Source organism: Hypanus sabinus, chromosome 21 (assembly GCF_030144855.1).
Source record: "Hypanus sabinus isolate sHypSab1 chromosome 21, sHypSab1.hap1, whole genome shotgun sequence".
Classification (NCBI taxonomy): Eukaryota; Metazoa; Chordata; class Chondrichthyes; order Myliobatiformes; family Dasyatidae; genus Hypanus; species Hypanus sabinus.
In genome coordinates this window covers 15,443,258-15,466,306 of record NC_082726.1, presented here as the reverse complement: position 1 = coordinate 15,466,306, position 23,049 = coordinate 15,443,258, and the positions used below count along the sequence as shown (strand labels likewise).

Here is a 23,049-nt window from a genome sequence, read left to right as displayed (position 1 = left end):
AAAAACCCGTTTTGAGTCACATACACAGGATATTGTACACTCATTTATACTGTAATCATTGTTTTTGTATTCTTTTATAGTTAGTTGAAATATGTACGTTTGTAATCCCATTATCTATGTACCAAATTTATTTTGTTGTTATTAATAATGATAATAAAAAGATGGAAATATAAAAGTCATTTTGTTTTCGCTTTGCTGATCAAAACGAGATAAAGTCATAAAGATAAACCTTACTTTGTAGTCGCAACTCCCGTGTGCTGTTTTGCACTGGAGTATTTTCAAAAAACAGCATTAGTCACTCTGGAGGAGGTCCGGTAATTTGGTTTCAATCCAAAATGAAGTCACAAGGACTCTACATTTCAACTGATTTCATTTGACTATCTGTTGCGGAGGAACAGCAGCCTCTGTCACGGTGAGCGCTGGCAATAATTGAACCCGGCAGACTCCCAGGTAGTCGGAAACGAGGTTCTACAATAGGAATTCCAACAGAGCGGTGGTGACACAACCAAGTGCGAGAGAATCATTCTGAACGCACAATGACTCCGCGACCAGCGCTAATCGAGATTCCGAATTAAATGATCACAGTGAGGGAAACGGGTGCCCGTCAGGATTAAGTTGATGCGATTAAACAGAATGCACAGGTGAGCGTCCTGGCCGACGAAAGCAAACGAGGCGGAATGTAGGTCACCAGGAACGGAAGAGGGCTGTGCGTCATGATGGAAGGTAGGGATAGGTGAAAAGGAGGAGCCGGGGACGCTGATGAGAGGTTGTGGCGTCAGGAGTAAAATCATCTGGCACTCGTATTAGCTGCCCGTCTGCTAACTTTGCCACGGACAGCCACAGGTCCCGTTTTGGAGCCGTTCTCAGCCCCAGCAGGCCCGTGGGAGACGACCATGCCAACAGTCGTCCGTTAGGGAGGGGCAGCCTTTAAGGAACGTGAAACGCCCATTGGATTATTGGTATATATAATTATCTGGATAGACAGGCTCTGATTAGGAACAGTCAACATGGATTTGTGCGTGGAAGGTAATCTTTGACAAATCTTATTGAGTTTTTTGAAGAGGTTACTAGGAAAGTTGGGGGGAAAGCAGTGGATGTTGTCTATATGGACTTCAGTAATGCCTTTGACAAGGTTCCGCATGGAAGGTTGGTTAGGAAGGATCAATAGTTAGGTAGTTGATAGAACTATTTAAATGGGTGTTGCAACAATAACCTTGTACTCAACATCATCAAGCCCAAGGGCTTGATAGTGAACTTCAGGAAGGAGAAGTTGGGAAAACACACACCATTCCTCATTGAGTGATCAGCGGTGGAAACGGTGAGCAGTTTCAAGTTCCAGGGCATCAACATCAAAGTGGTGAAACTTGGCACCATTAAGTGCTACTGTTTGCATGGTGCTCCAATGGGAATATATCCTTGTTTAGCTCTACTACAGCTGAAATCCAATGCCACAGTCATGGGTACATCAGTAATCAACATTATTTTAAGATGCTTAAAGAACCTATCAATACACAAAATCAATGAACCTCGGACAGCAGACACAGGCTGTGAGTGAAGTTCCCCTTTAAGAGAGCAGAAATGTAGATACTGTGCTAGTCTACTGGTTCCATTGAAATGCGGCAACATCGGACATCCACTCCCAATTATCCTGTTGGTGAATGTACAGATTCTGGAAAATAAAGTTGAAGACCACAGAGCACAATTGCTGTACCAGAGCAACATCAAGGACTGCTGTGTTCTTTGCTTCACAGAAACATGGCTCACACCCACCATTTTGGATACAGCACTTCACCATTCTCTGCAAAAACAGGATAGCCAGGTTTTTTTTTGGGTAGTGGAGGTGAAGTATGCTTTATAATTAACTCATTGTGGTGCACAGATGTGGTGGTTCTGCCTCTGTCCTGCTTATCTGATCTGGAAGATCTTGGGCCAAAAGACCATTAGATATAGGTGTAGAATTAGACCATTTGGCCCATTGCATCTGTTCCAACATTTCACATTGGCTGTTGAGTTTTCCTCTCTGCCCCATTGTACTGCCTTCTCCCTGTATCCCCTCATGTCCTGACCAATCAAGAATCTATCAAGCTCTGCTTTAAATAGACATAAAGACCTAGCCTCGACAGCTGCCTGTGGCAAAGAATTCCACATATTCATCACTCTCTGCCTAAAAATATTCCTCCTCATCTCAGTTCTAAAAAGATGCCCCTCTATTCTGCTGTATCCTCTAGCCTTAGACTCTTCCACCATAGGAAAACACCCTCTCCACATCAACTCTCTCAAGGCCTTTCACTATTCGATTGGTTTCAATGAGGCCAACCCTCATTCTTCTGAATTCTAGTGAATACCAGGCCCAGAGCCATCATACACTTTTCATATAATAAGCCATTCAATCCTGGAACTACTTTTGTGAAGCTCCTTGGAACCCTCTCTAGTTTCAGCACATCCTTTCTACGATAAGAGCCCCACAACTGCTCCCAATACTCCAGTGCTTCATAAATCCTCAACATTACATCATTGCTTTTATATTCTAGATCACTCAAAATATAGGTTAATGTCAGATTTGCCTTCTTCTCCACAGACTCAACCTGCAAATTAATCCTTAGAGAATTATGCACAAGTCCCTTTGCACCTCAGTTTTTTATGTATTTTTTCTCCCATTTAGAAAATAGCCAGCACTTTCATTTCTTCTCCCAGCATGTCCATACACTGTATTCCATCTGTCAGTTCTTTGCCATTCCCATAATCTGTCTAAGTCCTTCTCTAGCCTCTGTCTTTCCTCAAAACTACCTGCCCTCCACCTATCTTCATATCGTCTGCAAACTTTGCAACAAAGCCATCAATTCCATCATCCAAATCATTGACATATAATTTTTAAAAAATTGGTCCCAACATAGACCTCTGTGAAACATCACTAGTCACCGGCAGCTAATCAGAAAAGGCTCCCTTCTTTGCCTTCTGCCATTTAGCAGCTCCTTTATCCATGCTAGAATCTTTCCTGTAATACCATGGGCTTGTAGCTTATCAAGCAGCCTCGTGTGTGGCACCTTATCAAGGCCTTCTGAAAATCCAAGTATGCAACATCCACTGATTCTCCTTTATCTATCCTAGTTGTTATTTCTTCAAAGAATTCCAACATATTTGTCAGGCAAGATTTTCCCTTGAGGAAACCATGCTGACTACTGCCTATTCTATCAAGTGACTCAAAGTACCCCGAGTCTTCATCCTTAATAATTGACTCCAACATCTTCCCATCCACTGAGGGCAGACTACCTGGCCTATAGTTTCCTTTCTTCTGCCTCTCTTCCTTCTTGACAAGTGGAGTAACATCTACAATTTTCCAATCTTCAAGAAACATTCCAGAATCTGGAGATTTCTTGAAAGATCATTACTACTGCCTCCACAATCTCTTCAGCCATCCTTTTCAGAACACTGGCCCAGGTGACTTAGCTAGCTTCAGACCTTTCAGTTTCCCAGGAACCTTCTCCCTAGTAATGGTAACTTCACACACTTCATGGCCCCTGGCATCTGAGGCTTCCACCATACTGCTACTGTCTTCCACAGTGAAGACCGATGGAAAATACTTATTCAATCTATCTGCCATTTCCTTGTCCTCCATTACATTCTCTCCAACATTGTTTTCAAGCAATCCAATATCCACACTCGCCTCTCTTTTACACTTTATGCATCTGAAGAAACTTTTGATATCCTCTTTAATATTATTGGCTAGCTTACTTTCATATTCCATCTTTTCCTTCTTAATTACTTTTTTAGTTGCCTTCTGTTGGTTTTTGAAAACTTCCCAATCCTCTAACTTCCCACTAATTTTTGCTCTATTAAATGCCCTCTCATTGGCTTTTATGTTGGCATTGATTTCTCTGGTTGTGCCATCTTGACTTTAGAATATTTCTTCCTTTTTGGGATGTTTTTACCCTGTGCCTTTTGAATTGCTTCCAGAAATTCTAATCTTTGCTGCTCACCTTCATACTTGCCTGTGCTCTTTTCCAATCAATTTTGGCTAGCTCCTCCCTCATGCCTCTGTAATTCCCTTTAGTAATACTGATACGTCTCCTTCTCAAAATTCATGGTGAACTTGATCCTATAACTATCACTTGCCCCTAAGGGTTCTTTTACCTTAAGCTCTCTAATCAATTCCGGATCATTGCACATCACCTAAACCAGAATAGCTGATTCCCTTGTGGGCTCACCCACAAGCTGCTCTAAAAAGCTGTCTCATGGGCATTTTAGAAATTCCCACTCCTGGAATCCAGGACCAACCTGATTTCTCCAATCTACCTGCATATTGAAATCTCCCATGACTGTTGTAACATTGCCCTTTTGGCATGCATTTTCTATCTCCCATTGGAATTTGTAGACCACATCCTTACTACTCCTTGCCTTTCCTTGCTAGGAGTCTTGGTACACATTGCCTCTGCTTGTAAATCAACTACCTCATCTTCATCACTATCACTCCGGTTCCCTTACCCCATCCAAACAACTCTAGCCAACTTGCCCACAAGGATTTTGGACTCCTTCGGGTTCAGGTGTAGCCTGGCTGTTTTGTATAGGTCACTCCTTTCCCAGAAGAGATCCCAATGATCCATAAATCTGAACCCCTGCCCCCTGCACCAGTTCCTCAGCCACACAATCACCTGACAAATCATTCCAGTCTTACCCTCACTGGCACATGGCATAGGCAACAATCCAGAGGTTACTACCCCAGAGGTCCTGTTTCTCAGCATCCTACCGAGCTCTCTAAAATCTCTCTTCAGGATTTCCTCACCTTGTCTTCCTAAGCCAATATATCCCAAGATTTCTGGTTACTCACCCTCACCTTTGAGAATGCCATGGACATGATCCACAACATTCCTGATCCTGGCACCAGCGAGGCAAAATACCATCGGGTGTCTATATCGCACCCACAGAAACTCATCTCTGTTTCTCTGACTAAGGAATCTTCTATCAACACTACAGTCCTCTTCACTTCTTTGCTCTTCTGAGCACAGCACTGGACTCAGTGCCAGAGACTGGGTCACTGTAGTTTCCCAGGTAGGCCACCCCCCTCAATAGTATCTAAAGTTATATAATTATTGTTGAGGGAAACGGCCTGAGGTGTACTCTGCACTGGCATTTCCCCTCCTTCTCCTAACAGTCACCCAGTTACCTATCTCCTGCATCCCAGGGGTAATTACCTCCCTGGAGCTCTTGTCAATCACCTTCTCATTTGTAGATCTGTTCTGATCAGATTTGTAGTCTGTTGAGGGATAGTTCTGTGGCATTCAAGACGAGTGATGCAGAACTATACAAGAAGTCCCGGTACAACCTACTGAAGGCTATATTAATAGTGAAAAACATTTACAGTTGATGGAATTGGATATCCATCAACTCTGGCAGGGTTTGTAGACCATTGCTTCCTACAAAGCAAAACCTAACATCATAAGTGGCTGTGATACTTCACTCTCAGGTGAGCTCAACGAACTTTTTGTAATCTTTGAAAGGGAAAATAAATCACCTGTGCGAATTCCTGCAGCATCCAGAGACCCTGAGATCTCAGTTTCAAAAGCTAACCTCAGAACGTCTTTCAAGAGAATATCTTGAGTGAACCCTTGCAAGGCATCAGGGCCTGATGGTGTACCTGGTTGGGTTCTGAAAAGCTGTGTGAACCAACTGGCAGGAGTACTCAAGGACATTCTCAATCCCTCACTGCTACAGTCGGAGGTTCCCACCTGCTTCAAAAGGGAAACAATCACACCAGTGCCCAAGAGGGGTGGAGGAGCTGCCTCAATGATTATCACCCAGTGGCACTCTCATTTACTGTGATGAAGTGCTTTGAGAGGGTGGTCATGGGCAAATTTAACTTCCGCCTAGGCAAGGACCAGGGCAATTTGCCTATTGTCGCAATCAGTCTACAGTGGATGCAATCTCACTGGCTCTCCACTTGGCCTTGGATCACCTGGACAATAGTAACACTTATGTGAGGCTGTTGTTGATTAAATACAGCACAGCATTCCACATAATCACACCATCAGTTCCATTCAACAAGCTCCAAAACTTGGCCCTCCGTACCTCCCTCTGCAACTGGATTTTTGACATCCTCACTGGGAGACCACAGACTGTGTGGATTGGAAGCGGCATCCCCTCTTCGTTGACAATCAACATTGGTGTGCCATGAGGATGCGTGCTTAGCCCATTGCTCTACTCTTTCTACACCCATGACTGTGTGGCTAGGCACAGTTCAAACACCATCTGTAAATTTGCCGATGATAGAACTATTGTTAACAGAATTTCAGATGGTGATGAGGAGGTGTACCAGAGCGAGATAGATCAACTGGTTGAGCGGCGTTGTGGCGACAGGCTTGCACTCAACATCAGTAAGACCAAAGAGTTGATAGTGGACCAGAAGAGGAAGACAAGGGAACACACACCAGCCCTTATCAATGGATCAAAAGTGGAAATGGTGAGCAATTTCTTGGGTGTCAACATCTCTGAGGCTCTATCCTGGGCTCAATATAATGATGCAATTACAAAGAAGGCAAAACAGCAGCTATAGTTCATTAGGAGCTTGATCACCAAAAGACGCTCATAAATTTCTACAGATGTACCATGGACAGCATTCTAACTGGTGGCATGACTGTCTGGCATGTAAGGTCCACAGCACAGGATCAGAAAAAGCTGTGGTAAGTTATAAACTTCGCCAGCTCCATCATGATGAGTGCCCCTTCCTCAGAATCAAGGACAGCTTCAAAAGGTGATGCCTCAAAAAGTGGGATCCATCATTATGGACACCTATTGCCTAGGACGTGGCCTCTTCTCATTGCTACCATCAAGGGGCCTGAAGAAACAACACACTCAACGTTTCAGGAACAGCATCTTCCCATCTATCATCAGACCTCTGAATGGGCAATGAATCAACGAACAATTCAAACTTCTCTTCAATTTTACAACTGAATTGACATTCACCACTTCTTGTGGCAGCTCATTCCACACTCTGAGAGAAGAAGTTCCTTCTTAGGTTACCCTTAAATATTTCACCTTTCACCCTGAAACTAAACAGGAGCCTGAAGACAAACACTCAGAGTTTTAGGAACAGCTTCTTCTCCTATGCTTGCTCCGTGAACCCGTGAACAGTACCTCTCCATTTCAAAGGTTTCAAAGCTACACTTAATGTCAGAGAAATGTACACAATATACATCCTGAAATGCTTTTTCTTCACAACCATCCACGAAAAACAGAGGAGTGCCCCCAAAGAATGAATGACAGTTAAATGTTAGAACCCCAAGGCCTTCTCAGCTCCCCTCCCACATGTAAGTAGCAGCCAAGTAATGATACCCCACTCCCCCACCAGCAAAAAAAGCGTGCAGCAAAACAACAGCAAAGACACAGGCTTGCAGTACCACAAAGACTACTTGTTCACCCAGTATTCGACATACCACAGGCTCTCACTTTCCCTAATAAGGGAGGAAGAGGTGTCTCTGTTTCACAGTGAGAGGGGAGGCATAACAAACAACTCACTGATTTACAATTTGTTCAATGTCTGTTGCGTGGCTTTTTCTGAGCTCTGTGCCCAGAGGACTCGAGTCTCTGGGCACAAAGCCAGAGATTTTCCGTCTGCCAGTCTCCAGAGCCACAGGATCCTGGAACTGATCTCTTAGGTCGTACCCTACATCGTACCCGATGTCCCGGAACATCGAATAATGGCCAGTCATGAAACCCCAAGAGTGGGTCCCATTCCTGCAGAGTGTAACTCCAGGTCAGGGTCTTGAAAGGGAAAAATAGAGAGATTAAAGATGGAAATAGAGCTGTTTCCGAAGATGCAAGCAAAGGAGTCACCATTTGGCACCATTCTTCCCCCCAAGCTCTCTTTTGGGCGTCCATCTGTCTATCAGTCTATCAGTCTGTCTATCTGTCTATCTATCTAGTGATTTTTATGTCTTGGTTCTATACTCCTACCACAAAAGATCGAAGTGTTGGACTTACCTATGTCAGAGATAGTAAAACTGAGTCTGATTTCAGAGTACAAGGTGATGCATTTGTGAAGACGAAAGGGATTTACAATAGGTCGTACAACACGAAGGAATGTCCATGAACAGAGAGACCTAGATGTCCTAGTCCACAGTTCCCTGAAAGTAGTAACACAGCTGGATGGGGTGGTGAAGAAGGTGTAAGGTAGGCATGTTTGTCTTTGTAGGAAATAAGAGTTTGGACATTACAAAGTTTAAAAAGCACTCTTTAGACCACATTTTTGAGTGCAGAGAGTAATCAGGATGTGACCTGGATTGAAGGACTTCAGGTCTGGGGTTGATTGGATGGACTGTGCTTGCTTTTGCTGGAGTGAAGGAGGCTGAGGGGTGACCTGATAGAGGCTTATAACGTTCTAAGAGTAGATATGGGAAAAGAACAGAGACAAGTAGCTAAGGGAAAATCTTTTCCCATAGTTGGTGTATCAAAAACAATGGGGCAGAGATTTAAGGTGAGGGGAAGGAATTTTAAAGGGGATCTGAGGGGAAAGATTTTCATACAGAGAGTTGGCGATATTTGGAACTCACTGCCAGAGGAGGTAGTGGAGTCAGAGGACTTAGATACACACATCAGTAGGCAAGACAGAGAAGGGTAAAGTCCAAACGTGGTTAAGTAAGACTAGTGTAGAGGAGCAAAAGGGTTGGCATTGACCTGGTGGGCTGAATGGCTTTTTACTGTGCTGTTCCACTCTGTGACTCTAAATAGGAAGGGGTCTACTTGCATTAGTGAGGAGGGGGGCACAGTTAATGATAGGGATGCTGTTCTTTTTTGTGTGGTAGGGGTGGGGTGGGATTTGAAGTTTCTCTCTGAACAACTTTCATGTTCTTTCTTTGCTTCATGGCTATCTGGAGAAGATGAATCTCACAGCTGTATACGGATACATGCTGCCATAATAAATGGACCTTTGAACCTTAGAACCCCACCTAAATTGCGGGTATTGGCTTTTATGTCTCTTCTGGCCAGGAGGGCAATCTTGCTCAAGTGGAAGGAGGCTGCCCCGCCCACTCATGTTCAGTGGCCATCTGAGGTTATGTTGTGCCTTGATCTAGAGAAGATTCATTGCTCGATTTCTAATTCTAAATGTGATTTTCTAATGTTATGGGGACCCTTTCTGAGTTATTTTCATAATCTTTGAACTGTTATTAAAGTATGGATCTGAGCTATTATTAATAGAATATTATATGGTAAGGTATTTTTTTTCTCTTTTCTTCACCAACCAGATCATTTTGGTAGTGGGGGTAGATTTTTTTTTAATAAAATACAATTATTTTATTTTATTTTATTTCATAATTCAATCTTATTTTCTACATGATTGATTTTGAATACAGGATACTGTGATCATATCACTGATTTAAATGTAATGTAATTTGTATTACTTGCATCCTGGTGAATTTTGTATTTGTATTCATGCAATTAATGTAATATTAATAAAAATATTGAAAGAGATCCTTAGAACCTTTTTGAACCTTTGTCAAAATCCAGGCCACATAGTTCAGGAGTAATTCATAGAGCAAGATGGTTTCAACCAGAGAGTTAATGGGGACAGGAGCTCATTGACTGCAAGCCTGAAAGATGCTGGAGCCCTCTGCACAATTAAACAGGACTTGGGCATGTCCTATCAGAGATGTAATCTACAGTTTCATGGACTGAGTCCAGTTCGGTGTAACTGATCATCACCATTGTGTGCCATGTCGTTTGATATGGGCCATCATTATATCCAAGATGGCGGCGCTTATATCCAAGATGGCAGCGCGACGCAGCTTGCAGCAGCCACTCCAGAGCTGATTATCTGTTAGTTGTGAAGTGGGGTGCCATGCACAATCATAGTCGATTGAAAATGGACGTGGGAGCACGGAGGAACATCGGGAAATCTCCAGGAAGACCTTCTTCATTGCTGCTGTTGCGAGTTCCAGGACTCTGCTGGGAAGAACAGGCCCCCTAGTCCTTCGGGTCGCGTTGCTGATGGCTGTTGGTGGGGCTGTCTTAATACGCTCGGGAGAGGATGGAGCTCGGAGAGGATGGACTCGGAGTCCGCTGCGGTCAGGTCACTTTCATTGTGTGCTGTGTCTGCGAGGCTGAGTTGGGCAGTGCCATGCAAGTCCATAGCGGGGGTACTCCCTTCTGCCGCCGGCGTGGGATGGCGAGTCTGTCGGGACCCTGGGGACTTGTGGAAACTGTGTGGTGATTTCTTTTGAACTTATAGTCCTTTAACATCTTTGGACTATTTTTACTGTGCCCATGGTCTGTTTTTTTTTATCAATTATGGTATTGTTTGCACTGTTGTAACTATGTGGTTTTTTGCAGGTCTTGTAGCTTTAGTTTTTGGTCTTGTTTTGTCTGGTGGATTTGGAGCTCCTTTCTGGGGAACGTGCTAAGATGGTAGTGCGATATTAATACGCAGCAGCCTCTCCGGACTCTGGATTGGGGATTGCCAAACGTTATGTGGATTTTCTGGTGTAGTCTGTTTTGTCATGTGCTTTTGTGATATCATTCTGGGGAAACGTTGTTTCATTTTTTAACTGCATTGCATTTGTGGTTTCTAAATGACAATAAACTGAATCTGAATCTGAATCATGGTCTTCACGCTGTTGTTCTTATTCTTTTCTCTATCCATGACCATGATTGTTCTTGGCAAATTCCTCTACGGAAGTGGTTTGCCATTGCCTTCTTCTGGGCAGTGTCTTGACAAGATGGGTGACCCCAGCCATTATCAATACTCTTCAGAGATTGTCTGCCTGGCGTCAGTGGTCACATAACCAGGACTTGTGATGTGCACCAACTGACCATCCTTCACCTGCTTCCACGGCTTCACATGACCGTGATTAGGGGCTAAGCAGCTGCTACACCTTGCCCAAGGGTGACCTGCAGGTTAGCAGAGGGTTGGAGTGGTGTGCACCTTCTTTGATAGAAATGTATCTCTGCCCCACCACTGGTGTGATTAGACTGTGTAAATCTATATTGATTAGCAGTGTAATGGGCCAAATGTCCATTACCATGTTGCCTCAGACCCTGACCAGTTCTTCTTTCGCTGGCTTATCTTTGGGATACGGGCATCACGCGATTGCCCATCCCAGATTGTTTGTGGAAACCTGCCCACCTTAGATGGACTACGTCTCACCTGGACAAGGTCCGATACCCTCACAGCAAAGTTAGACCTATTCCAGTTCAGATGCAGCTGGCACAGAGAGATTATGGTGAGAGGGCAGGACAGGGAGCTCCACTTTCTTGGGCTTAAATCTACCAGATATTGAAAGGCCTAGATAGAATGGAGATTGGAAAAATGTTTCCAATAGTGGGATAATCTAGGACTAGCGGGCACAGCCTCAGAATAGATGGACATACCTTTAGATCAGAGGTAGAGGGATTTCTTTAACCAGAGGGTGGTGAATCTGTAGAATTTATTGCCACAGATGGATGTGGAGAACAAGTCATTGGGTATACTTAAAGCAGAGTTTGCTAGGCTCTTGTTTTTCCTGAATGTCCTTGTACATTGTTTCAGAAGCCCAAATACAATATAAAGCTCATCCAAACCCGCCTGGTCAGGGTGCCCTGTGTAAGGGAGGAGACCTGAATTCCATGCTCCACCTTCCTCTTCTACAGATTCCACCATCTTCAGTCCTCTGTCAATCCACCCATTGCCTCATACATGCTCTTTAAGCCATTCCCACTCGCTCCCCTCCCCCATATGCCTATCACCCCCTTCACATAAATCCATCTATCGCTGGCCAGTTCTTGTTCAAAGTTCAAAGCAAATTCATTATCAAAGTACATATATGTTGCCAAATACTACCTTGAGTTTCATTTTCATGCGAGCATCTGCAAGAAAACTAAGTACAATGGACATACATAAACAAAGACCGATAAACAACAAAGGTGCAAACCTGTGCAGATAAAAAAAATAGAGAGAACATGGTTTGTAAGAGTCCTTGAAGGTGAGGTTGTAGTTCATAGAATCAGTTCAGAGTTGAGGTGAGTGAAGTTCTCCACAGCAGTTTAGGAATCTGGTGCTTGTAGGGTAATAACCGTTCCTGACCTGGTAGTGTGGGACCTAAGGCTCCTGTACACTGTGCCCCATGGTAGTAGCAGGAATAGAGCATGGTATGGATGATGCGAGTTTTTGATAATGGATGCCAGCCTTCTTGTAACAGTGCTCCATATGAATGTACTCAATGGTGTTGCTTCTGATTGACACAGCTGTGTCCACCACTTTCTGTAGCATTTCCGTTCTGGGGCATCGATGTTTCTATACTTGTCTTGATGCAACCTGTTATGATACTCTCCACCATATAAGTTTGTCGAAGTTTTTAGAGACAAGCCAAATCTATGAAAACTTCTAAGAAAGTAGAGGCACTCTTGTACCTTCTTGTGATGGTATTTATGTGCTTGTCAGGAAAGATCCTCTGATATGTAATAACAAGGAATTAAAAGCTATTGCCCCTATCCATCACTGATCCCCAAATGAGGACAGGGTTGTATTACTCCACTCTTCCAGAAGGGAGGGAGGCAAAAGACAGGAAATCATAGGCTAGTTAGCCTGACTCAAGTGGTTGGCTAAATATTAAAGCCTATTACTAAGGATGATGAATCAGGGTACTTACAGGCAAATTTTAAAATAGGCTGAAGTCAGCATGGTTTTCTTAAGGGCAAATCTTGCCTGACTGAACTGTTGAAAATATTTTGAGCAAATAACAGGCAGGATTATCAAAGGGGACTCAGTGGATATTGTTTACTTGAATTTTCAAAAGCCTTTCAACAAGGTACTGCACATATGGCTGCTAAACAAAAGTCCATGGTATTACAGGAAGCATGGTCAGAAGATTGGCTGAATAACAAGACAAAATGGGAATGAAAGCTGCCTTGGCTGGTTGGCTGCCAATGATGTTCTGCAGGTATTGGGTGTTGGGACTCCTTCCTTTCATGTTAAACTGTATGTCAATGGTCTGAATGATGGAATGATGGAACTGACAGCTTTGTGGCCAAGTCTGCAGATGATACAAAGTTAGGTGGAGGGTCAGGTAGTGTTGTACAAGCAGGAAATCTGCAGAAGAGATTAGAGAAATTAGGAAAATGGGCAAAGAAGTTGCAGATGGAATACAGTGTAGGAAAGTGTATGCTCATGTACTCTGGTGGAAGGAATAAAGGTATAGACTATTTTCTAAACAGGGTGCAAATTCAGAAGACGGAGATGCAAAGGGCGTTGACAGTCCTAGTGTAGGGTTCCCTAAAGTTTAACTTGCAGATTGGTAAGGAGAGCTAATACAAACTCAGCATTCATTTTGAGAGGATGAGAATATACATGAGCACAATGTACCAGTACCAGCAACCTGGGTTCAATTCCCGCTGCTGCCAGTAAGGAGTTTGTATATTCTCCCTGTGACTGCATGGGCTTCCTCTGAGCGCTCTGGTTTTCTTCCACATTCCAAAGATATGCTGGTTGGTAGGTTAGTTGGTCATGTAAATTGTCCCATGATTAGGCCAGGATGAAATCAGAAGATTGCTGGGCAGTGCTTCGAAGGGCCAGGATGGCCTATTCCAACGTTAATCCAACAAACAATCAATCAATAAACAAACAAATAAATAAATAAAAGCGCAAATATAATGCTGAGTGTTCTGCCTCTAGAGGTGCAGTTTGTTTTGTACAAACATCACTTCCTATTCATAAGTTGTTTATTTACCTCATTTCTTCTGTGGGTTAATTTGGAGCAAACACAGCAGTATGACGTCCATGTCTAGCTACTCTTTAGTTGCCCTTGAAACAACAATATATTTTCACAAAACGTAGCGGTGCCGCAAAATTCACGGCTTTTCTCCCAGATGAGCTCAATCACTTTTACGCTCGGATTGACGTCGCTAATTCTGACATGTTGAGGAAAGCCACCACTACAACTTGCAAGCTGGTCATCTCTGAGGCTGAGTTACCAGGTGTTTCCGAGTGGACAGTCACAAATCTGCAGGACTGGACGGCTTCCCAGGGCGAGTACTCAGGATGTGCATGGCACAACTGGCAGGTATGTTTACAAACATTCTTAATCTCTCCTTCTTCCAATGTGGAGTGCCCTTCTGCTTCTAACTACTGGTATCTACATTTGCCTTCCTCACCAGTGATTCAAACTGCAAACTAACCTTTAGGAATCCTGCACAAGGATTCCCAAATCCCTGTTCATCTCAGTTTTTTGTATCTTTTTCTCCATTTAGAAAAGTCTATGCCTTTATTTCCTCTACCAAAGTGCATGACCACACACTTCCTGACACAGTATTCTATCTGCTGTCTTTGCCCATTCTCCTAAATTTGTCCAAGTCCTCTGTAGTCTTTATGTTTCCTCAACACTGCCCCTCCACCTATCTTCGTATCATCCTCAAACTTGACTACAAAGCCACCAATACCATCACTCAAATCATTGACATATAACGTAAAAAGAAACGGTCACAACACATACCTTTATAGAACACCACTAGTCACCAGCAGCCAACATGAAAAGGCTCCCGTTATTCCCACACTTTGCTCCTGCCCATCAGCTAATGCTCTGTCCATGCTAGTACCTTTGCAGTAATACCATGGGCTCTTGTTAAGCAGCTTCATGTGTAGTATTTTGTCAAAGCCCTTCTGAAAATCTAAATGCACAGCATCCACTGATCCTCCTTTTGCCTATCCTGCTAGTTACTTCTTCAAAGAATTCCAATAGACTTGTCAGGCAATTCCAACAGACTTGTCCATGCTGACTTTGGCCTATTTTATCATGTGCCTCCAAGTACATAGTTAACAATGGATATCACTATCTTCCCAACCACTGAAGTCAGACTAATTGGCCTCTAATTACCTTTCTTCTGCCTCCCTCCCTTTTTTGAAGAGTGGACTTACATTTGAAAATATCCATTCCTCTGGAACTATGAAAGAATCTATAAATTCTTGAAAGATCATTGTAAATGCCTCCAGATCTCTTCAGGACCCTGGGGTGTAGACCATTCTAGTAATGGCAACTTCACTTACTTCTGCCCCTGCACTCTCAAACTTTCAGCATACTGCTAGTGTCTTCCACAGTGAAGACTGATGCAAAATATTTATTTAGTCCATCTACCATATCTTTGTCCCCTAATATTTTTTTACTCTATCTTATGCCCCCTCTCACTTTTATGTTGAATTCCGTCAGCCACTTTTGTGCCATCCTTCCTTTAGAATATTTCTTTGAGATGTATCTATCCTGTGCCTTCCAAATTCCAACCATTGCTGTTCTACCATCATTCCTGCTTGTGTCCCCTTCCAATCAGTTTTGGCCAGCTCCTCTCTCATGCCTCTGTAATTCCCTTTATTCCATTCTAACAATGGCGCATCTGACTTTAGCTTCTCCTTCTCAAATTGCAAGGTGAATTCTGATATATTATGATCCCTGCCCCAAGGATTGCTTTACCTTAAACTATCTAATCAATTCCAGAATAGCTGATCCCCTAGTGGGCTCAACCTGAGCTACATTCTACAAATTCCTCCTCTTGGAATCCAGGATCCACATTTTTCCAGTCTCCCTGCATATTGAAATCCCCCATGACCATCATAACATTGCTCTTTTAACAAGTATTTTCCAAGTCCCATTGTAATTTGTAGCTCACACCTTTACTACTGTTCAGAGGTCTGTATTTTTACCCATGCAATTTCTTAGCAAGGGTAAAATGACCCTTACAAACTTATCAGGCATACCATTGCCAGAAAACCTGTCCTAATTCACATTTAGTTCATTTCTGATACTATCATAAAAAGGCCATTCTCCAATTTAGGATTTCAGCCTGGGGACCAGACCTATCCTTCTCCATAATTATCTTGAAACTAAAGACAATTATGATAACTAGATCCAGTGCTCCCCTACACACACTTCTGCCCTGTCTCATTCCTCAATAGGAGATCCAGTATTACAGTCTCTCTACTTGGGACCTCTATATATTGCTTAAGGAAACATTCCTGAACACATTTAACAAACTCCATCCATCTAGCCCTTTTATGATATAGGAGTTGCAGTCATCAGTATGTGGAAATCAATTACTATAACAACTTTGTTTCTTGCAACTGTCTGCGATCTCTCTACAAATTTGCTCCTTTAAATCCCACTGACTATTGGGTGGTCTGTAATATAATCCCATTAATGTGATCACTCTTTTCTTACTCCTTAGTTCCACCCATATAGCCTCAATTGGCGAGCTCATCAGTCCGTCCTGTATGAGCATTGCCTTGACTTTTTCCACTAGTAGTGCCACCCTTCCACCTTTAATCCCTCCAGCTCTATCATGTTTAAATCAAAGATTCTTGGACCACTAAGATGCCAGACCTGCCCCTTCTGTAGCCAACTTTTGCTATTATCTACAGTATCATAATTCAACATCCTGGTCTATGCTCCATGCTCATCTGCCTTTCCTACAATGCTCTGTGCATTGAAATAAGACATAATTCAGAACATTACTCCCATCACGCTCAATCTTTACATTCTTGTCTTTGTATATAGGGTTAACAATATATTTTTCCATAACCATTCCACTATCTGCTCTGGTGCTCTTGTTTCTATCCCCTGCAACTCAAGTTTAAACCGCACCCCTTTCCCCTCCCCCCCCCCATGTGCAGCACACACAAACGTTCCCACACGGATATCTTGCAAACTGTCCCTTCTGTGCAGATCCCACCTTCCCTGAAAAAGAGTCCAATGATCCAAAAGTGTGAAGTCCTCCCTCCTGCACCATCTCCTTAGCCACATTTATCTTCCTGGTTCTGGCCTCACTAGCAGAGTCAACAATCATGAGATCACAATCCTGTCAGCACTCAACTCTCTGAACTCAGTTTGCAGGACCCCATTAACCATCCTATTCATGTCATTGGTACTGATGTGGACCATGACCTCCTATTTCTCATCTTCCCATTGCTATGCACCAAAACAGAGAGTTCCCTGACTTTGGTACCTAGGAGGCAACTTGCCATCTGGGAATCTTGTTCTTAGACAGGAATCCCCTTTCTGTTCCCCTAACCATTGAATACCCTACCCCAGAACTCACCTCTTCTCCCCCTTCTCTTCTGAGTACACAGCCAAACTCAGTGCCAGAGACCTGACTGCTGTGGTTTTCCTCTTCCAGGTCATCTCCCCAACAGTACCTGTTGTTGATGGGAACACCCACAAGAGTACCCTAACTGGCTATTATCCCCTTTGTCCTCCTGACAGTCACCCTGTTGCATGTGTCCTGCGCCTTGGGTCTAACTACTTCCCTGGATCACCTGTCAACTGGCCCCTCAGCATCCAAAATCACCCAGAGTTCATCCAGACCCAGTGCTAATTACTTAACACAGTCTGTAGAAGCTACAGCTAGAAGCGTTTCTGGCAGATGTTATTGGCAGCGACATTGGAGGGTCTCCCTGCTTCCCCACATCCCACAAGACGTGCATTTCACTATCCTGCCTGGCATTCCCACAACTCTAACTGTGCAATAAGAAGGAAGTTAACCAGCTACAAAATCCACCTAGAACCTCTGCCTCTCCTCTCTGGGGCCTCTATATATTAGCCAAAGCCTCAGCTCCTGAAACTTCTTTTTAATTGGCCCTTGTCAAGTACCTAATTACTGCACGATCTGTGGCATGCAAGATGTCTTGATAGCACCTGCTCCTTTCTTGTCAATTCTCGCTTCCACTACACACAATCCAATGTATCCTAGTGATCTGTGGCGCACGGCATGTCCCAACTGAACCAGCTCTTTTCTTTCCAATTCTCGCTCCTACTATGCACAATCCAAAGGCTCCCAATGATCTGTGGCCTGCAGAATACTCCACACTGTCATTCCACCTGGGCTCAAATGCTGGAGGCCTCAAAGACTTACAGTTTTTCAATTGTTGCCTTGGGAAATCTGGGCAGTAACCCTGCAGCAATTGCACAGATATTTCATTTCAAAAGTAAAGGCTTGGGGAGAGGCATGGTTTCACACCAACTATCACAGCGTCACTGAGGGCAGGCCCAACCCAAAGACAAAATAGCTTTATAAATTTTCTCCCAGCAAAGAAGTAAAAAGCCTGTGTGGGTGCTCATCAATGAAGCCAGTTCGTGGCTGCAAGACTGTGTGTTCTGTACCAATGGATTAATGAAGTTTCTTGCAAAGTAAACATTTAATTTCCATTAAATTTCTCCTGAAAGAATAAGCTAACTGTCTGAAGAAATGTAGGAAATGAAATTGAGGCAGATACCATTCCAATATTGGACTTCTTTTGCTAATGGGTTATCCCTGTTAACAAATATACTCATGTTACCACATGGAATCTTGATCATAATATTCAGAAAGCTTTGTGTTGGACTTTTCACAAATTACCAAACAGCAATTTATGGCTCTGATAAGTTTATTCTTACAATCTATTAAAAATGTACAATTCATCAGTAGCATTTTGTACGGTATTGTCACTAAAATACACTTGTGTTGGATGCTTATTATATAATACCAAATATTTGAACGCTTCACTGTGATGTAGTTCTTGCCTGTAAAATCTCAAATCATCAGCCACACTGCTTCTGGTCCAAGGTCCAAGCATTGTGGCTTCCTTCCCACAAAAAGCTTCACTTCACGGTATTCTCAATAGGCATGTCAGTTTTCTCTTTTCCATTTGGGAGACCCACTTAGAGTAGAAGGCTGAGCCAAGGCCAAATCAGGGAAAAGCACGGTTGGAAAAAAAAACTGGGAGTTTACAGACATAAAGGGCTTGCAAAAACAAAACCAGAATAACCCCATGATATAAAAAAAACTTTTACAGGAAGAAGGCATTAGTGAATTAAATGAACAATGATGTCAGTGGATTGGCGCCTGAACTGAAAGGGTCCATTTTGTGGCACACGCTTCATGTACAGGAGATTAAGTTACAAAACAGGTATGAAAAATTAATACAGTGATTATAAACTTAAGATGAAGAAACAAATATACTTGAAGGCAAGAAATCTATTCACAGCCAGTCGCAAGGTGCAAGTAGACAGTTTCTGAAATATACAATACACCTGGCATGAAGGATGTCAACAGTTAATCCAACGCTCCAGTAGAGATGGATGCAATAACGTTATCCATGGACGGGATCCAAAACATGGTGCAGATAAAGTCAAATGATGGAACAGTTGTTATAACATCTTTCTAGCGACATAGTTCAAAATACCACCTTGCTTGTAAAAAGTGACTTCCATTTGATTGTCGAACTTTGCCACAGCACTGAATGCCTTTCCTGTGCTTGTCTGCAAGAGAGAATATTTGATACATTTATATAATGCAGACACACAATGACTGCTTATTTTTCCTGTTTTCTTCTGATTAGTCAGGGCAGACAGTGAAAATTTTCTGGTACTTTATTAGCTGCACCAAAGGGAGTTTACGGCAGAACAACTTGATTCTGCTCTTACTGTATGTCTTAGGGTCTAATGGACAGCAGCAATAGAGGACAATAAACCATAAGACATAGGAGCACAATTAGGCCATTCTGCACATTCCATTGTGGCTGAATTATTATCCATCTCAACCCCATTCTCCTGTTTTCATCCTGTAACCTTTGATGGCCTTACTAATCAAGAACCTATGCTTTGTGATAAGGTGTGAGAAGAACAACCCAAGACTGAACGTGGAGAGTGTGGAGAAGACTAAGGAAATCATTGTGGACTTGGGGAAGGCGCAGATGAACATGGCTCCTCCATAGACAGAGTTAAGTGTACCAGCATCCTCTTTTGACTTTCTACCATCGGGCAGGAGACTCCAATGCATAAAAACAAGATTGGTCAATATGGAAAGCAGTTTCTTCCGTCAGGACATTAGGCTTCTGAACTCCCTGTCACATCACATTCACAGTACCAGTTCTGTACTTGACAATACATAATTTATGCACTTTATTTATGTGTAATTCATCTGTAGATTTCATCCTTACTTTCGTAAGTTATTATGTGCTATGTATACTACAGTGCTTTATACTCCAGTTCAGAGAAACATTGTCTCATTTGATGGTGTACACCTATATGGATGAACTTGACTTTAAATATACCCAATGATTTGGACCCACAGCCATCTGTGGCAATGAATTCACCATCCTCTGGCTAAAGAAATTCCTCATCACCTTTCTAAAAGGATATCCTTCTATTCTGAGGCTGTGCCCTCTGGTCCAAGATTCCCCCACTATAGGAAACATCCTCCCAATGTCCACTCTATTTAGGCCTCACAATATTCAATAGGCTTCAATGAGATCCTCCCTCATTCTTCTATACCCGAGAGTACAGGCCCTTAACAATTAAATGCGCCTCGTACATTAACCCTTTAATTCTCAAGATCATTCTTGTGAATCTCCTCTGGACCCTCTCCAATGCCAGCACATCCTTTCTTAGATAAGGAGCCCAAAGCTGCTCACAATACTCCAAGCATGGTTTGGCCAATGCCTTATTACTATCAGGTTCAGGAATAGTTATTACCTCTCAACCACAAGCTCTTGAAACAGTGGGGATAACTTCATACAGCTTCACTCACTCCAAAACTGAACTGTTCACACACCTATGGATTCACTTTCATGGACTTCATCTCATGTTTTTGCTATTTATCGCCTATATATTATTATGATTGTTTTATTCTTTTTGTACTTGCACACTTTATTGACTTTAGCTCACTGGTTGCCAGCCTTGTATGTAGTTTTTCATTGATTCTTCGGTGTTTCTTTGTATATAATGTGAATGCCCACAAGAAAAAGAATCTCAGGCAGTTTACAGTGACAAACATGTACTTTGATATCAAATTTACTTACTTTATAAAACCTCAGCATTACATCCTTGCTTTTATATTCAATGCTAACATTGTCTTCCTTACCACTGACTTAACCTTTAGGCAATCCTGCATGAGGAATCCCAAGTCCCTTTGCACCTCTGATTCCAGAATTTTCTCCCCATTTAGCAAATAGACCACACCTTTACTCCTTCCACTAAAGTGCATGACCATTCACTTCCCTATACTATATTCCATCTGCCACTTCTTTGTCCTTTCTCCTAATCTGTCTTATTCCTTCTGTAGACTCCCTGCTTTCTCAACACTACCTGCCTTACTACCAATCTTCATACTGTTCACCAAACAGTAAGACTCCTTTATTCCAACTCTTTACTCCTTGCCAATCAGCAAATCTTCTATCCATGCTAGTAACTTTCTTGTAATACCATGGGCTCTTGTTTTGTTTAGCAGCCTCATGCATGACACATTGTGAAAGACATTCTGAAAATCCAAGTAAACACCCCCTTTGTCTCACTTGTCTGTTATTTCCTCAAAGAATTCCAACAGATGTGTCAAATAAGGTTTCCCCTCAAGGAAATCATGCTGACTTTGACCTATTTTATCACGTGCCTCTTCCGAGAACCCCAAAACCCATCGTTAATAACAGACTCCAACATCTACCCAACCACTGAAGTCAGGCTAACTGCCTTTTGCCTCCCTCTCTTCTTAAAGAATAGAGTGGCATTTGCAATTTTCCAGTCCTCCAAAATCATTGCAGAACCAACTAATTCTTAGAGATTGTGGAAGTATGCCACCACAATCTCTTCAGCTCCTTCTTTCAGAACCCTCTGGTGTAGTCCATCTGGTCCAAGTGACTTGTCCACCCTCAGACCTTTCAGGTCCCTGACCCAACCATCCCTTTCTCTTAATTTCTCCATCTCCACCACATCTGTTCTCAGGATGAGGCTTTTCATTCCAAAATTAAGGAAATATCCTCTTTCTTCAAAGGGGCTTCCCTTCCTCCACCATCAATGCTGTCCTCAACTGCATCTCTTCCATTTCGCACACATCTGCTTTCAACCCATCCTCCCGCCACCCTACCAGGGATAAGGTTCCTCTTTTTCTCACCTACCACCCCATCAGGCTCTGCATCCAGCACATAATTCTCTGGAACTTCTGCCATTTCCAATGGGATCCCACCACTAAGCATATCTTCCTCACCCCACCCCCCACTTTTTGCTTTCCACAGGGATCGCTCCCTTGTCCATTCATCCCTCTCCACTGATCTCCCTCCTTGCACTTATCCTTGCAAGCAAAACAAGTGCTACATCTGCCCCTACACTTCCTCCCTCACTACCATTCAGGGCCCCAATCAGTCCTTCCAGGTGAGGTGACACTTCACCTGTGAGTAGGATGGGGTCACTTAGTGTGTTTGGTGCTCCCGGTGTGGCCTCCTGAAATCAATGAGACCAGATGTAGATTGGGAGACCACTTCTCTGCCACCTACACTCTGTTTGACAGAAAAAGCAGGATTTCCCAGTGGTCACCCATTTTAATTCCACTTCCCATTCCCATTCTGATATCCGCTGCTGAGATGAGGCCACACTGTGGTTGGAGCTTATATTCTGTCTGGGTAGCCTCCAACCTGATGGCGTGAATATAGATTTCTTGAACTTCCGGTAATAACGCTCCCCCCACTTCACCTTTCCCATCCCCCTTTCCCACTCTCATCTTATCTCCTTGCCTGCCCATCACCTCCCCTGGCACTCCTCCCCCTTTTTCTTTCTTCCATGGCTTCCAGTCCTCTCTCCTTTTAACATTCCCCCTTCTCCAGCCCTCTATCTCTTTCACCAATCAACTTCCCAGCACTTTACTTCACCCCTCCCCCTCTCAGTTTCAGCTATCACCTCCCACCTTTTAGCTACTCATCCTCCCCCCCCACCCCCGCTGAAGGGTCTCAGCCTGAAACATCGACTGTACTCTTTTCCATAGATGCCACCTAGCCTGCTGCGTTCCTCCAACATTTTGTATGTGTGGCTCCCCAACTACCTTCTCTTTAGTAATAGCAACTATACTCCTTTCTGCCCCTTGACACTCTTGGACTTCTGGCATACGACAGGTGAAGACTGTTATTTCTTTGTTCTTCCATTACTAGCTCTCCATGTGAGTAGAACAGGGAGCTAAGCACAGAGCCTGGTGATGCATCTATGCTGACGGTGACAGTGGAGGAGATGTTTTGGGGTCTGTAAGCGAGGAAATCAAGGATCCAGATGCACAAGGAATGTTGAAAATTAGGTTTTCCAGCTTATT

The 23,049-nt window shown here is 43.2% G+C and overlaps 1 protein-coding gene across 1 annotated transcript in view; it reads right to left on the bottom strand.

The window, feature by feature from the left end:
* Window positions 1-18,355: 18,355 nt before the first annotated feature.
* ireb2 (iron-responsive element binding protein 2) overlaps window positions 18,356-23,049 on the bottom strand; it is an 83,570-nt gene continuing 78,876 nt past the window's right edge. Inside the window, exon 22 of the mRNA XM_059946030.1 lies at window positions 18,356-19,241. Coding sequence (XP_059802013.1) covers window positions 19,131-19,241 — 111 coding nt within the window. The 3' untranslated portion in view covers window positions 18,356-19,130. The remainder of the gene's footprint in view (window positions 19,242-23,049) is intronic.